The 17761-nt window shown below is 40.7% G+C and overlaps 1 protein-coding gene across 1 annotated transcript; it reads left to right on the top strand.

The window, feature by feature from the left end:
• The first annotated feature begins 306 nt into the window (after positions 1-306).
• Positions 307-2150, top strand: LOC109018163 (geranylgeranyl diphosphate reductase, chloroplastic-like). Its single transcript, XM_019000343.2, has one exon. The coding sequence runs from the start codon at positions 466-468 to the stop codon at positions 1804-1806; it is 1341 nt and encodes a 446-aa protein (XP_018855888.1). The 5' UTR covers positions 307-465; the 3' UTR covers positions 1807-2150.
• The last annotated feature ends 15611 nt before the right edge of the window (positions 2151-17761 follow it).

Here is a 17761-nt window from a genome sequence, read left to right as displayed (position 1 = left end):
TATTTTTTTTTTATTATTGATATTGTATTAAGTTAGCATATTTAGGCCTCGTTTGTTTTGGGAAAATTTTTCATCTCATCTCATCTCATCTCATCTAATCATTACAACTTTCTCAACTTCCAATACAAAATAAAATAAACAATTCAACTTTTTCAAATCCCAAAATAAAAATAATATTAAAAAATATACTCTAACAATATTTTATTTAACTTTTTAACTTTAATTTCATCTCATCTCATCTCATCTCCGAAAACAAACGAGGCCTTACTGTAACAAAGAAACTAAAGCCAAAAATAAAATATTCAAATGAATCAATCAATGTTCATGGATTAAAAAAAACAAAAAAAGTCCATCAATGTTCCATCCCTTTACTAAAGCCAATGCACAAGCTAAAGGAACGAAGAACCACTCCTCCTCTCTCCTCTTCTCTGCATACCAAACCCTAGAAGCCAATACCAGCCACCGATGGCTACAGTAACCCACCCGTTACACACCACCACCTTCAAACTTCCCCTCCCACTCAGAACTGAGATTTCCCACCCTCACACTCTGAGCATCAAGGCCTCCCTGTCCACCAACGCACCCCTCCCCGGACGCAAGCTCCGCGCCGCGGTGATAGGCGCCGGTCCCGCTGGCTCTTCCGCCGCAGAGGCCTTGGCTTCAGGCGGCGTCGAGACCTTCCTCTTCGAGCGCAGCCCACCCACGGCCGCCAAGCCCTGCGGTGGTGCCATCCCTCTCTGCATGCTCCACGAGTTTGACATCCCTTCCCACCTCATCGATCGCCAAGTCACTCAGATGCGGATCATATCCCCCTCTAATCTCGCCGTGGACTTCGGAAAGACCCTCCGGGCAAACGAGTTCATCGCCATGCTCCGCCGTGAGGTACTGGACTCCTTCCTCCGCTCCCGTGCCGAGTCCCGTGGAGCCAATCTTGTCTCCGGCCTCGTCACGGATATCGAGGTCCCCAACACCTCTTCGACAGCGCCGTACGTCGTGCACTACACGGCCAACAACTCCCGGCACGCTCTGTCAGTTGACGTGGTGGTTGGAGCTGACGGCGCCAACAGCCGAGTCGCCAAGTCCATAAAGGCCGGCAACTACGCCTGTGCCATCGCTTTCCAGGAGAGGATCAAACTGCCGGACGAGAAAATGGCATACTACGAGAATATGGCCGAGATGTACGTTGGGAACGACGTGTCGCCCGATTTCTATGCGTGGGTCTTTCCCAAATGCGACCACGTGGCGGTGGGCACGGGCACGGTGCGTGCCAAGCAGGATATTAAAGCTTACCAGAGGGGAATCAGAGAAAGAGTGAAGCCAAAGATCGCCGGTGGGAAAGTGATCAAAGTGGAGGCCCACCCAATACCAGAACATCCGCGTCCGATACGGGTCCGGGGGCGGGTGGCGCTGGTGGGTGACGCAGCCGGGTACGTAACCAAATGCTCAGGTGAAGGGATCTATTTTGCGGCGAAATCGGGGAGGATGTGCGGGGAAGGAATAGTGAAGGCATCGGAAGGAGGGGACAGAATGATCGAGGAGAAGGACTTGAAGAGGGAGTATCTGAAAGCATGGGATGCCAAATACATAAGCACATTTAGGTTTATGGACCTGCTGCAGAGGGTGTTTTACGGGAGCAACGCGGCCAGGGAGGCGTTGGTGGAGCTGTGCGGGGACGAGTACGTGCAGCGGATGACGTTTGACAGTTATTTATACAAGAGATTAGCGGAAGGGGATAGGTGGGAAGATGTGAAGATGGTGTGTAATACCATTGGGAGCTTGACGAGGTGTAACATTGTTGGAAGTTAGTTTTCAGCTATTTTCAGAAAAAATGAAGGAATCGAGTTTTTCAGCACTCGAGAAAAAATAAATTTCAGCCTTCGTCGTTTGTCTTTTCCTTCGAAATGGTTCTCCGTAAGGACTTATTTTGTCTGCGTCTGCGTCTGCGTCTGCGTCTGCGTCCGTGTCCGACAAGTATTAAAATAGGATTCCAATTGGAAACGGAAACAGACCAATAATAAAATAATAAAGTTTAAATAATGGGTATCTTTAACGTGACGTCGTGTTTTGCAATCTGAGCAATTTCGTGATGGGTTAATCCATTCTTGCGAATATGGAGTGTAAAACTAATAAAAGATAATAAAAATAGAGTTTTAAATATTTCTCTTCATTGATCTTTATCCTCTGTATAGGACTCTATTTATAAAAAAAAATATACCAGGTCACTCTGGCATTTGTACGAGCACATGGTGTGCCAATGGTCTAGTGTTAATTGTAAAGTTTGTTACAACTGAAAGAAAAGTTCCTCAATACAAGACAAAAATGTACATGTAGAATATTCTCAAATTACAACCAATTGTTTTTCAGAAGATTCTTTTGGTTGAGATGGTTTCGGATGGTCATGTGCAGTTGACTTGGAATTGCTTGATATTTTGTCTGAGCTGGAAGACGACATGACTTGATTGCTAACACCCTCCCGCGAGTTCAGCAGGGGAACCATGGTGATCGAAGTGTAAAGAATCGAGAAGAGAGCAACTATTTGGTAAGGATATCAGCCACTTGATCACGAGAAGAAATGAAAGCTACATTTAATGACTTGGATGCAACTCTGTCACGTACAAAGTGAAAATCAATTTCCATATGTTTTGTACGTGAGTGAAGAACAGGATTTGCTGAAAGATATGTGGCTCCCAGATTATCGTACCAAAAGGTGGGAGGCTTGGAGAGAAAAATACCAAGTTCTCGAATGAGAGACTAAAGCCATAATAATTATGCAGTAGTATTTGCGAGTGCCTTGTACTCGGCTTCAGTACTGGAGCGAGCAACTGTATGTTACTTTTTGAAGCCCCATGAGATGATATTTGAGCCAAGAAAAATGCAAAAGCCCCCCGTAGATCGCTTGTCATTTGGGCACCTTGCCCAGTCGGCGTCCGAAAATGCTTGAAGAATGTAAGAAGAAGCTGGCTGAATGTAAAGGCTATAATGAGTTGTATGTTTGAGGTACCTTAGTATCCTCTTCACGGCTTGCCAGTGGGGAAGTGTAGGAGCATGCATAAATTGACAAGTTTTGTTCACAACAAATGCCACATCTGGTCGTGTAAGAGAAAGATATTGTAGACTGCCAACAGTGCTACGGTAAAGAGTATGATCACTGAAGGCAGGTCCATCAGTAAGAGAAAGTTGGGTATTTGTGGCCATTGGAGTTTTGACAGGCTTGGCTAAGTTCATATTCGTTCTTTTGAGGAGGTCACATATATATTTAGTCTGAGATAAAATAAGACCATTTGAGAATTTTTGAATTTTAAGACCAAGAAAGAAACGAAGTGAACCTAAATCTTTTACTGGAAACGACAAGCTCAGAGAGTTAAGAACTGATGAAATAGCTTTCAGACAAGATCCAGTAATTATAATATCATCAACGTAGACCAAAAAATAAATGGTGACAGATGAGTGTTTGTACAAGAAGAGAGAAGGATCAGCAAGGGACTGGGTAAAACCCAGTTCAAGGAGCCGTGTACTCAGTTTTGAGAACCAAGCTCTTGGTGCTTGCTTAAGACCATAAATGGCTTTATTCAAGTGACAGACATGAGTAGGGTAGTCAGGATTAATGAACCCAACGGGTTGAGTCATGTAGACTTGTTCTTGGAGGTCCCGATGCAGAAAAGCATTGTTAATGTCTAACTGTTTGAGGGGCCATCGCTCAGTAACAACAATGGTGAGAATGGTCCGAATAGTAGTTGGTTTCACTACAGGACTAAAAGTTTTAGAGAAATCAATACCTTCCTGTTGATGAAATCCCTTGGCTATCAGGCGTGCTTTGTAGCGCTCAATTGTGTCATCTGAGTTCCTCTTGGTGCGAAAAACCCACTTGCAACCTACCAGATTATTGATGCCAATAGACGGTACCAAGGTCCAAGTGTTGGTTTGCCATTAGGGCCTGAAATTCATCTGTCATGGCTGTGCGCCATTGAAGGTGCTTGGCGGCTTCTGTGAAAATTTTTGGGTCATTGGGAACCGAAGTGGAGGTGGTGGTAACATAGCTTCGTGGTGGTGGCCAAAGCATTGTGTCGTCGGTAAATTTTTTTGGACGAAGAGAGTTGGTTTTGGAACGAGTTAGAATTGGGGGAGGTAATGGAGTCGATGAAGGAGGTTGCTGTTGTGACAGGGACGATGAGGAATTTTCTGGAAGCTGGGAAGTATGAGATGGGCTGGGAGAGTCGATGAGGCTCGTGACAGGAGAGGGATTTGTTTGTGTTATGAGTGGGTCAGTAGAACAACGTGGGCCTGGGGTATTGATGGTCCTGGAGGGTGAATTGGGTAATGAAGGGGATAAAGAAGGTGTTGGTGTAGGACAAGGAAGAGGGCCCAAAATGGATGGAAGAGGCACTCGGCTGGGCTGAGAGGAATTATGGGTGATTTTGGCAAAAGGGAAGCACTGTTCATCAAAAATAACATCACGAGAAAAATAGATGCGATTTGAGGGAACATGAAGACATTTGTAACCCTTATGTGAATCACTGTATCCTAGAAATAAACATTGAGTGGAGCGAAGATCAAGTTTATGACGATTGTAGGGCCTCAAGTGAGGCCAACAAGATGTGCCGAAAACTTTGAGGAATGTGTAATCCGGTGATTTTGAGAAGAGTTTTTCGAAAGGAGATTGATTTTTTAGGCAAGAAGTGGGAAGACGATTTATTAAATAGACTGCAATATGAAAAGAGTCAGCCCAAAATTTTTGAGGTAGAGAGGCATGAGCCATGAGAGCTAAGCCAGTTTCTACAATATGCCAATGTTTTATTTCCACAACCCCATTTTGTTGATGGGTGTGAGGGCATGAAATGCGGTGTGAAATTCCCTGATTTGTAAGAAATGTGTGAAGTTTACGGTACTCACCACCCCAATCGCTTTGAAGTGAGATTATTTTGGAATTAAACTGTAACTCAACTTGTTTTTGGAATTGAATAAACACAGAGATAACATCAGACTTTTGTATTAATGGAAACCACCAAGTAAACCTAGTAAAATCATCTAAAAAGATAACATAATAACGAAAACCATCACGAGAGAGAACAGGGGCCGGACCCCATACATCAGAGTAAATAAGCTGGAGAGGCTTGGTGGAGTGCTGATGAGAAGAGCTAAAAGGCAACTGAGAACTTTTTGCTTGACAGCAGGCGGAATAAAGTGAAGCAAGATCACGAGTGGAGACTGGAAGAAAGTTTTGAGAGATGATACGTCGAACAATTTGAAGAGATGGATGCCCGAGTCTTGAGTGCCACTGAGAGGAGGTAGTGCGCTCACCAACTAGAGCTTGAGGAAAGGTGGACAGTGGTGGAGGAAAAGTGTAGAGACCATCACGTACGAGGCCACGAAGAAGAGGGTTCCCCGTCTTGGAATCCTTCACAATGAAACAAGAACTGTGAAATTCAAAGAAAACTGAATTATCATGGCAAATTTGTCTAACAGAAACTAAGTTTTTAGTTATATTAAGATCATGAAGAAGATGTTTGAGAGAAAAAGAATGGGACGAAGTATTTAACACAGAATCACCAATGTTTGCAATCGGTAGTGCACTATCGTCGCCAATACGAATGTGATCTGCACCGGTGTAATGTGCTGAGTTGAGGTTGAGGTGGGTGAGGTCAGAGGTGAGGTGGTTGGTAGCAGCAGTATCGGGGTACCAAGATTGGTCAGGGCTGGAAGACGATGTGGTGTAGTTGGCAGAAAAAGATCGAGGAGGGTCACTTTGGAGCGCATGATCCAATCGATAGTAGCATTTTATAGCACTATGGCCAACTTTTCCACATAACTGGTAGGTGGGTTTTGAGTGAGGAAGTGAGGAAGTGTGGGGTGAAGGATTTGGAGTAAAATTTGTGGGGGAAAAAGGAATAGTGCGACCCCTACCACGGCCACGATAATTACCGCGATTGTTTCCACGACAATTACCACGACCACGCGTAGAGGATGTGAAATTAGCAGAGAGATATGTGGAGTGGGGCAGATGAGAAGAGTGGGATAGGCGATTTTCATGTGTCAAGAGAAGGCTATAGAGTTCCTTTGGTGAAAAAGGTTCAAGACGAGCAGTAACTGAGGTGACAAACGCATCGTAGTCACTGCTCAGTCCTGCAAGTAAGTAGGAGACGAATTCAAGAGAGGAGAGGGGGGTTCCAGCAGCACCCATAGTATCGGAGAGATGCTTGACTTTTCGAAAATAGTCAGAAATAGATGAAGAGCCTTTTGATACGGTAGCAAGTTGGTAACGCAACTGGATGACACAGGAATGAGATTGGGAAGCAAAAAGTCTATCTAAAGCTGCCCAAACGTCCATAGCCGTGGAATATCCAACGACTTGAGCAATGAGTTTATCATATAGAGAAGAGATAAGGGCACTGAGAATGATTTGGTCTGCTTGGTTCCATGTGGCAAACTTAGGGTTGGGTATGGTTGTACTGGAGAGAAAATGAGGAGGTGGGGAACTAGACCCATCGACAAAATGAAATAAACATTGGCCTTTCATATATGGAATCATCTGAGCTCGCCAAAGAAGAAAATTTTCATTTGTAAGTTTGACAAAAACTAAATGATTAAGATGCGAAAGAAGGGAGGAAGAAGGGGTGGAGTAGTTTTTTTGGAGGAGGATCGTCAGCCATTGTAGACGTTAGTCTATAAGGGCTTCTAATACCATGTAAAACTAATAAAAGATAATGAAAACAGAGTTTCAAATATCTCTCTTCATTGATCTTTATCCTCTATACAGGACTTTATTTATAGAAGAAAATATACCAAGTCACTCTGGCATTTGTACGAGCACATGGTGTGCCAATGGCCTAGTGCTAGCTGTAATGTTTGTTACAACAGAAAGAAAAGTTCCTCAATACAAGACAAAAATGTACATGCAGAATATTCTCAAATTACAACCAATTGTTTTCCAGAAGATTCTTTTGGCTGAGATGGTTTCGAATGGTCATGTGCAGCTGACTTGAAATTGCTTGATATTTCGTCTGAGTTGGAAGACGACATGACTTGATTGCTAACATGGAGAAATGAGAATTTTGGGTGGTGAGAAATTCATTCGATGTCTGAATCAACTTGGGTTATTAGTCTATGATTTAAGGAAATTCAAATGAAAGTGTTTAGAAAATCTTTTGCCCCCTCAAGGAGGGGTATATATACCTGGTTGGAGGATCTCCTGACAATTCGATCATGATGATGTTGTTCTGTATTCAGGTCGTGCTCTCTCCCAACATTCTGCCACGCTACAGGTCATCCATGTCTGATTGTGGCAACCGCTGACAGTCTTGGGTTCACGTCGTGGCGTGTCTGTCCTCGACCTTCATTAAATGGGACATGGTCTCAGTATGGCGCATCCACCTTCCAAGTTTGTCCAGTCGTCAATATCTAGGGACCAGGGTTGTCCCTGAGACTGTGTATGTGGATTGTCGACCAATAGTGGTGTCAGGCCTCCTGACTCAATGATCCACGTTCCGCGCGTGCGACTTTATTGCTCCTTTCTGGGCTTCCTGGGTCGACCTTGCCCTTTTCGACTTGGCTCATCCTATTATTTCATATCTATTTCTTTATTGTCAAGCTATCGTTAGACCCGTTGGTGTCTCGTGGGTTGGGCTCGTGTGGTTTGACCCGACTCTAGGAAATGCCTCCCTCACAGTACCTCGGGAATTCCCACCAAACACAAGGTGAGAATTCAAAACGTTTCATTTCGCCTTTCTCAGGTTAGTTCCCCTTGTCACATGTCCGACATCCTGCGACTATTCGGTTGCATCATTAATGACTTGACGATGCCTCGGGTTCTTCCCACCCCTTCGTTATTCGAAGATTCGGGGCAAGGGAAGTCCACCCATGCACTGATCTTCATATTGTTGGATAGTGCTTCCCACACGCCCGTCACTTACTCCTTACGCTTTCGTGGGTTTGCGTCGGTTAGGTTCCACGATGCCACTCTGCCAGCTCTCGAGACCTAGCACGTCCATTGGGTTCCTGCCTTGGGGCCATTTCGTTGTCTGCAGAATGTCAACCGTCGCGTCCTTCTCTATAGAAAGCCCAAATTTCTCTCATTTTCTGCCATCTCTGCTTCTCATTCTTCTGCACTTTCCTGCAAGCCTATTTTCCTAGTTCTTCCCCTTTCACTCTCTTACTTCCTTCCTTCTTCCAATGGCTCCCAAAGAATCTTCCAACTCTTGCTATTTATACTTCATTGGGCAGAGCAAGGAGTCATTGGTCTCTGCCGATGACCTCTGCATGCTGAGGAGGGCGTACAATATTCCAAAGTCGGTGGTTCTGGAGATCCTTGGGCGCCGCGTAGCCGCAGTGGACTATAATGGGATGGTGTCTTGGGTTTCGCTCTGCCCCTTGATGTTTACGAACGTTCTCATCTTCTGTTCTGCCACCCCATTCAGGATGTTCTCAACTTACTAGGATTGGCCCTGACACAGCTCCATCCGAACGCCTGGCGGCTTCTGGTTGTCAGCTGCATGATCTTTCACAGGGTGCTCAGTTCCGGTTCAGAGAAGTACCCTAATTTTATAGCTTGGGAGTTTTTGTTGGTGCATCGAGTGTTGCATTTTGTCGGTCCACTTCCTCAGCTATGGCGACGTACTTTTCAGCATTGAAGCTCTGGCCTTTTTGTTTGACTTTCCTGGCCCCAGGGTCGATGCAAAGGCAGTGTTCGATGATAGTGTTATCGATCCCGGGCATCTCCTCGTGACTCCATGCAAAGACGTCCTAGTGTTGGATGAGGAATTTCTTCACGGTCTCTCTTAATTGGGGGCCATCTTTGTCCCCACTCGTACAGTACATTCAGACCTATGGTCGTCCATAGTCACCAACTCTATGGGTTCACTCTGCCTGTCGTAAGGTCTGCTCATCTCGGACCTCTTCGTTCCAGTTTGTCAAGGTCGGTGTGTGTGTGCCAGGGGGGGGGGGAGGCTCAGTGATCTCCCCTTCTTCTTCGATTACCTTGACCTTCTCGCCCTCATGTCGCAACTTCCGCTCATAACACTCAGGCCAACACCTACTCACCTCAAACTTCACCCACCCCCGATTTTGTGGGAAACTTCATCTTGAGATGGTAGGTGGTGTCATCGCCTTCAGACTATTTAAGGTCGGTAGGCCCAATATCAGGTTGTACGAGGAGGGGGCCTTCACTACCAGGAAGTCGGTCATTATGGTCGAGGTTCTAGGGGCCTTCCTGGTCAGGATGGATAAGGTGATGGCTCCCATTGGGTGGATGACGTCTCCTGTAAAACTTTTAAGCGGCATCAGCGCCGGTCATAAACAGTCAGGGTTGATCCCCATTTTGATGAACGCTTCCCATAACAAGATGTTAGCTGAACTGCCGTTATCAATTAAGACCCTTCGTGTTGTGAAGTTAACGATTTGCACAGCGACCACTAGGGCGTCGTCATAGGGGTGGAGGATGCCTTCCTCATCCTTTTCACTAAATGTTATGACGACCCCTCCTGCATGCCTCTTCATCCATGCGACTGTCCTATCAGATGTGAATACTTCCTCATACCGGGCCCTGCGGGCGAGGGCCTTCATGCCGGCAAAGTGGGGCCTCCTCCATCGTATCCCCCCACGATGATGAGGATTTCTCCGACCGGGCTGTTTGCCCTAATCTAGCTTCGACGTCGTGGGCTCTTCTGGTCTTCCCTCTTGACCCTTTGTCTCCTCGGGCTTTCAATTCGCCAAGGTCTCATGTGCTCGTTCACCTATTGTGTCGACAATTCACCTTCCTGGCACTATTAGTCCAGCAAGCTTCCAAGTTCTTCCATTTTTTGCTTTAGTGTATAGTAGTCTTCAGTGTGGTGCCTATCTGTCAAGTGGTAGGTGCAGTACTTGTTGTTCTCTTGTCCCTATTGAGGCCCCTCACGTGAGCTCGAGGCGCATTCCCTTTTCATGGTAATACTTGTATGTGTTTAGGCTATGTCATGTGCCTGAGCCGATGCCTCATTCTTTCGTTTGGCTTTTTGAGCGCCCTTCTTATTCTTCTTGTGGTTCACCCCACCGCTTAGCCCTACGACTCTCCTATCCGCTTGCTCCAGTTCGGTCTTTCCCGGGGGCAAGGCTTGAATGGTATCTTCGGCATTGATGAAGCCGTCAGTGCAATCCATAAACTCCCTTAGAGTTGTGGGGATCTTTCGTGCTATTTCGGTCATGAATGGATTTCGCAGCCAAATTCCACCTAGTAGAGCCGCCAAGGTGATCTTCTCATCTGGGTCATCCGTGGTCATGTGCTCCTGATTAAATCAGGAGAGATATGCCTTGAGCTTTTCATCGTCGCACTGCTTCACTGTCAGGAGGTAAGCAGCTGGGTGTCTCCTCTTTCGGCTTGCCATAAACTGCGTTAGGAAAAGGTGGGCCAATTCGTCGAAACTGTTGATGGAACCCAGTGGTAGGGATCCAAACCATGCCCTTGCTGCTCCCTTCAGTGTCACCGGGAAGGCTCGGCACGAGATCTTGCTTTGGGAACTTGTAGAGGGTTATGTGGGCTTTGAATGTTTCTAGGTGTTCTAGTGGGTCCTTGGACCCGTCATATCCTTCCACCTAGGGAACTTTCAATTTGGACGGGAGAGGGATGACCATAACCTCTGCACTATACGGTAGGTCTGTACTGGTGAGCAGTTGATCAACAGAAGATGATACGTCCATCCTTTTGGCCATTTCAACGTACTTGTCCCCAAGCTCCCAGAGCTCGAGATGCATCCGGCACCTCTCCTCCTTAGCCGCGTTGACCTCTGGAGCATGTCGTGATTCGAAGTGTTTGTTGTGGTTGAGTTCTACTCCTTCTGCCAGCTTTTCGTTAGTTCTCTACAGCCATTTTCCTGCCAGAGACTTCTCGCTTCTTCCATAAGCCTCTTGATCGTGTCTCCCATTTCGGCAAGTCTCACCTCCATGGTCCCGGACTAGTCTTATTCTCTTTGCGTGGTCTGGGAATGTGTTGTTGTGGTCATACGAAGAACACGCTTCTATAGGAAATATCTCACAGACGGCGCTACTGTTGTTATCGTGTTTCGCAACCTGAGCAACTAGGGTGGTGAGAAACATCTCCAATGCCTAAGTCAGTTTGGGTTCTCAATTTATGATTTAAGGGAGCTCAAATGGATTAGAGAGTATTCTGCCCCTGCGATAGGGGGTATATGTACCTGGTTGGGGTGGTCTCTTGGCAAGTTGATTGTAGTGATGTTGCTCCGTACTTAAGTCGTACCATCTCCCGACGTTTTGTCGCGCGACTGGTCATACATGCCTAATCGTGGCAACCACTGACAGTCCTGAGTTCACGTCGTGGCGTGTCTGTCCTTGACCTTCATTAAATGTGGCGTGATCTCGGTCTGGCCCGCCTACCTTTTAGGTCTGTCCAGCCGTCAGTGTCCATGGACCAGGGCTGCCATTGACTCTGTGTATGTGGATTGTCAGCCAGTAATAGTGTTAGGCCTTTTGACTCAGGGATCCACGTTTCACACATGCGACGTTGCTACTCCTTTATGGGCTTCTTGGGCCAGGCTGAGAAGGGTCGACCTCGCCCTTCTCAGCCCGGCCATCCTATTATTTCATACCAATTTCCTACTGCCAGGTTACCCTTAGACCCATCGATGCCTCATGTGCTAGACCTGTGTGGTTCAACCCGACCCTGAGAACGACCTACCTCACACTGATTCACTCAAGTCTTTTAGGTAGTTTTAGCTATTTAAAAAAAAAAAATGAAGGACTTGGGTTTTTTTAGATAGTTTTCAGCTATTTTCAGAAAAATGAAGGACTCTAGTTTTTTAGCACTCGAGATCATTTGTCTTTTCCTTCTAAATGGTTTTCTGCAGGGACCTTCTTTCATATCTGGCAAGTATTTTCTTTATTTATTTTTTGACAAATATCTGGCAAGTTTTAAAATAGGATTCCAATTTGAAACAGAAATAGACAAATAAGAAAGTTTAAATAAGGGTAGTGATATACCACGCTATACTACCGTGTCAGCTTCTGACAAAAAATATATATATAATTCCTTTATATCAATATTCAAAGGAAAATGATAGCCTACGAGTTTACTTTCTCATTTTTACTGTTTATCTATTTAATTTTAATTTTTAATTTATTTATTTTTTATTTAATGATTAAGTAAGTAAATTTTAGTGTATTGATATATTTTTTTTATTTTTTGAAAATATTTAAGGATATTTAAAAAATATGAAAAAAATAAAAAATAAAATAAAATGTGAAACTTATACTAGTATGCAAGCCCAGTCGTCAAAGCTGGCGACATACCAGCACTACTCATATTCAAATCGATCTCATTTTCACTTCCGCTCAAAACACCTTACAGTTTTGTCCTCCTCGCCAATAACCCAAACTCCCTCTTATGCTTTCTCTCCCTCTTGTTGAGAATGAAAGCTAACAAAAAATTGACAATTCAATTAAGAGTAATGCTACATGTAGTTGTAAAGTGTATAAGTACTGTGCAATTATTTTAAAAAAAAGTGAGATTTATTATTATTAAAAAATTAGTTTTTTTATTTTTATTTTTTATGCAGATATCGCATTTACTCAATTTTTTTAAAGAAATTGTGCAATACTCACGAACTTTACGATACAAATATCATTTATCTTTAATCAAATGTTGGGATAGAAGATAAATATTGTGGCTGCAATATGCGAATAATTAATTAGAAAAATGATAATGCTAGTCCTCCCGCTACCGCTTGCATTTTTTTGATTTTGATTTTTTATTTTTTACTTCAGGATTAAGAAAATGTTTTTTAATGATATTGTGAATTTTTAAAAAATATATATATTTAAAAGTGTTAAAAAAACATGTAAAAAAAAAACACATCAAAATAACTAACGAGAACCAGCTGTAGCTGTAGTGCCGTTCTAAATTTAAGAAAAATGATACTCTCATCACTGATTCTTACAGCTCGGTATTATTGCATGAATTTTTTATTTTTCTTTTTACTTAATGATTAAAAATTATTTTTAATAATATTGTGATTATTTTTATTTTTTTAAATATTTAAAAATGTAAAAAAATACATGTAAAAAAAAAAGACCAGTTATACTTAACTGTGGACGTAGCACAAATAAAAAAAAAAGAAAAAAAGAAAAGGAGTTTAAGCCCATTTATTTATGCCAAATCTTACCGAAAATGTGTGGACGGAAGAAATAATAAAATTGACAGTGAATTTTGAAGTGAAGCGAGCGTGCAGCACTGCATAAGCAAAAAAAATAAAAAAAAATAAACGGTTAGTAGACCGATAATACAGCATAGTAAGGGTATCATTTTTCTTTAAATAATGGGTATCTTTAACATCTTATTTTAGCATATTTTTGTTGCATTTTGCACTTTCAAATATTTAATCCTTACATTTCTTTTACACCATGATCTTTAAACAAATTAAAAAGTGAAATGGAAGAAGCTGGATTAGATAAATTATATTGTAGTTAGCCATGCATAGAAAAGATCGAGAGAATATTGTACAAGTAATGTTATATACTCTGCTTTTATTTTATTTTCATTCTATTAAGTAAAATATGATATATTTATCATTATTAGATGATAAATATATATATAATAAATAATCATTTAATGGTGATAAATATGTTACATCTTATTTAGTGTGATGTATATAATTTTTTATATGTTAAAATTGATCAAAATAAGTTTTTCATTTTCAACTTTATCATTTCTAATTATATTTGTTGATGCGATAGATTTTAAATAAATAAATATTTAAATAATTGATATATAAAATTATTTAAAATGTGTTATATTAAATAATATTACAAACCAATTCAAAGTTAAGATAAATAATATTAAATAAATATAAAAAATTAAGATAAATAATATTACCATCAATTCAAAATCCTAGAGCGTATGAAGAAAGAGAATTGTTGTATTCACAAATAGATTTTATAATGTAATTTAATATAGTATATCAAGTCTATTTTATAATAAACAGAATGACATATCTCATCAAAATGTAAATTTACTCACATATACCCAAAAAAAGAAAAAAAAAAACATTGACAAAGGTGTGAAAACTTTTGGCACCAACAGAGTCCTAAATCCACATGCATCTACCATCATTCGACAATATTTATTGACTCGTGATACATAAAAATTTCATACTTTCCTACTTTATAAAATAAAAAAGTAAAATTATATATTTTTAAGTGACGTGCAGAAATATATAATTTATATCTAAAATTTTTCTTATTTATTTGTGTACTTCTTAACAACATTAAATAGGTAAGGAATTATTAAGAGAGAGAGTTAAGGACTTGTTTGCATTCAAAATCCATCTCAATTCATATTAATTCATCTCATCTTATTATTATAAATTTTTTAAATTCTCACATAAAATATAATAAATAATTTAATTTTTTAAATCTTAAAATAACTTTTCCAATTTCTTATATAAAATATAATAAATAATTTAATTTTTATTCTATTATTTATAAATTATCTCAATTTATTTCTGAATTTAAATCACTTTGAAATTGACTTTGGCTGGACACCGTCGTTATGAGCTCTAGACCGGAGGACTGCCACGTATGTTAATTTTAAACAACGCGTTGGGGTTGGTAGTTTGACATAAATTAGGAATAAATATCGTGACGATTTATTTTTAAATCGTCTATCGTCGTTTTCAAATTAAGAAACCAAAAACTCACGTAACGCTTTCATTGGAACACCGTCTTTGCGTAGAGAATCAGAAGATGTATTTATAAACTTTATTTTTTTTTATAAATTCAACGTATTATTGATGTAGAAGTTATGTATTAAGTGCAAATGAATTATTTATTTCACTGTCTGTGCATTCCTCGTGTGCGAATTACTACTCTGCAAAACTTCACGTTCCTTCCTGTATTTTTGATTTAGGTACGATGAAGGCCAATACATCGTGTTTGGAAGACAGACGCACGAGCCTCGTGAATTTTAAGGAAGGCCATGACATGCTCTGCTCTATTTGATTTTTCAGCATTAAATCCTTGAAAATCAATCATCCCATCCATTTCTTTGTTGGCGTGTGTGGCACAGGTTATGGTAACGTTGCATTACTCTATCTACACGAGTATCGACTGCTTTCCTCCAAATTTAAAGTTTGACAAACTCCTCTGCTCGTGAAGAAAAATATGGATGCATTCAATGGAGCAGTACCTACCGACTTTAGACAAATAAAAGCAGTACATATCTCCGGGCTACTGAATTAATCGCTTTTCTGGAGCATTAATTTGCCTTTACTTGGTTATTAAAAAAAAAAAAAAAAATTGCCTCTGTAAGGGTCTAAAGTGATTGGGTCCAGTCATTTGAAAATCTATTATTAATAATAATATAAGAGATAAAACGAAAAGATAAAGTAAATAAGATGTAAAGAAAAGAAGAGATAAATTAAAAGAAGTTGTCTCATATTTTTATAAGTAAAAGGTTTCACAATATAAGTTTGACTCGATTACTCAAAGGAAGAAAATATATATCTAGAAAAGGAAGAGATCTCTACAGATGAAGGAGACTCTACACAAGCCTTATATGTACAAAATTCTACTACACATAGCGTCTCCACTATATCTCTTTTAAGGGAGACATTGTCTTCAACCTTATAAAATCCTATATTTTTTTATTATATTGAGCAATATGTGAGGTCAGGAGAGATTGTAAAATCATCTATTATAGTAAATTTTGTTTCCCAAACAACCATTGAACGTAGAATTTTATGTCGAACCACGTAAACTTGTGTCTCTATTTATTTTTATTTGATTTTTTATTGTTATTTTATGGATGAACACAAAGAGCACTGTATCGACGCCCAAATCACCCTCGTAGGCAGAAAATAATTATTTCATCTGTTATGCGAATTTAGGCATTAATATATTTGAAAAAGTAGTGGTTCTACCCAGTGTTTTAAATTTCGTACCGCACCGGCCGGTACGGTGGAAATTTTTCGTTTCGGCAGTCCGGCCGGTACAGGTACTATATCTGTCCTGTACCGGCTAAAATACCAGCCGGTACTGGCCATACCGGACTAAATTTCAGCCTGTACCGGCCTATATTTCGGCCGGTACCGGCCAATATTTCGGCCTGTGCTTTTTTGTTTTTTTTTTCATTTTTTTAAACTACAAACTTATTTTTTAACCCCTAATTTAGACTAGATTTTTTATAATTTTTATATATATACATATATTTATATATAATTTATTCATATATAGACTATTATTTTGGAATATAATTTTTATATATATTTATATATAATTTATTTATATATCGATTATCCCGAAACGTTATTCCGAAATGCTATCCTGAAACGGTACCGGTACCGAAATATTTCGTTCCAGTGCCTTGACCGGTATGATGTCCGGTACGGTATTCAAAACATTGGTTCTACCCAACACGACACTTAGAGGGGGTGAACATGCATAGTTCAATTTTTATAGTCTAATAAAAAATATTGTTAAACAAACAATGAAACACATTGCACAAATAATCAACAAAGAGATTTGATTATAAAGTGGAAACTCATTTGAAGAACTTCTTCAAAATCTAAAACTACTCTGGGTGTAAGTCATCATCTCAAATCTACTATAGAAACTTTAATTGTTACAACCAATTTAGAGACACTCACAAAATTTTTGTAGTTTCTAAACTTGGCCTGCAACACCATGAGTGACCCACTCGATCTCTACATGCATGTAGTGTGCTGAAACTCCGACCTTTCTATAGTATCCCATGAGAACCTCTCACTTTTTGCATCCACAGCAACTTCGGAAACCTTTCGACCAATGAACACGTCCGCTCCAATGGAGTCACCTATGTTTTATCTTGAGTGTGATAAGGTGGAGGTATCATTTCCAAGAGATATTCAACTTTGAATGTTAGGAGAAACTCTCTCAAGTGCTCTTAGAAGGAGGCTCGAACAAAATGTTTTATTTATACCTCTCAAGAAATGAGGCGATCAAACTCTAGGAAAAATTAGGTTTTCTGAACATTGGCTCGAGCGACGTGTTGAGAGAAGGTCGAGCGCACGTTGTATTTCTGAAGCCGCTTGAGCGCCATGTTGAGTGAGGCTTGAGTGAACTCTCTGGATGTCCATAGCTCGAGCACTGTGTCGAGTGCCATGTTGAGCGAACTCTTTGGATCTCTATAGCTCGAGCGCTATGTCGAGCGAACTCTCTAGAACTCTTTCGCTCGAGCGATGTGTCAAGCAATGTCGAGCAAACTCTCTGTTTTGAGTGTTGCTCGAGCTATGTGTCAAGCCGTGTAGAGCGAAATTTTTGTTTCTGTTCTGCTCACTTGACCCCCTTTTCAACTTGACACACTTCAATACTTGTTACAACACAATTTTATAAAAATTTTCACAAGAATATCCCAACACACTAATTTTTACATTAACAACCTTCATCTCTTTCATGTGCATTCCCATTGTTTGTGTGATGGAGTTCTTGTTGGGACTGTCAAATTGTCAATCCCTTTTTTCCCTTAAAAAATCCCTTTTTTTTGGCCAATATTAGCATATATTTATTTAGAAGAAAATGTCATTCCTAGTTGCCAATTTGTAATAGTTAAAGAAAACAGAGAAAACAATAGGGCATATACCTGTAACCCCTTATTTTCTAGGAACAGATTCGAAGTCCCAAGTATTCCGCCCTACCAACCAATCAGTATCCATCCCATGAGAGTGACAGTGAGAAAGGAAGAGAAAGAGAAACATAAATCATAAAAAAGAAGCGTTTAAGTAGGTCAGCCATTAATTTTGAAACCAAA

Source organism: Juglans regia, chromosome 7 (genome assembly GCF_001411555.2).
Source record: "Juglans regia cultivar Chandler chromosome 7, Walnut 2.0, whole genome shotgun sequence".
Classification (NCBI taxonomy): Eukaryota; Viridiplantae; Streptophyta; class Magnoliopsida; order Fagales; family Juglandaceae; genus Juglans; species Juglans regia.
Note: the sequence above shows the minus strand (reverse complement) of the source record. Positions and strands in the feature narration are given on the sequence as shown.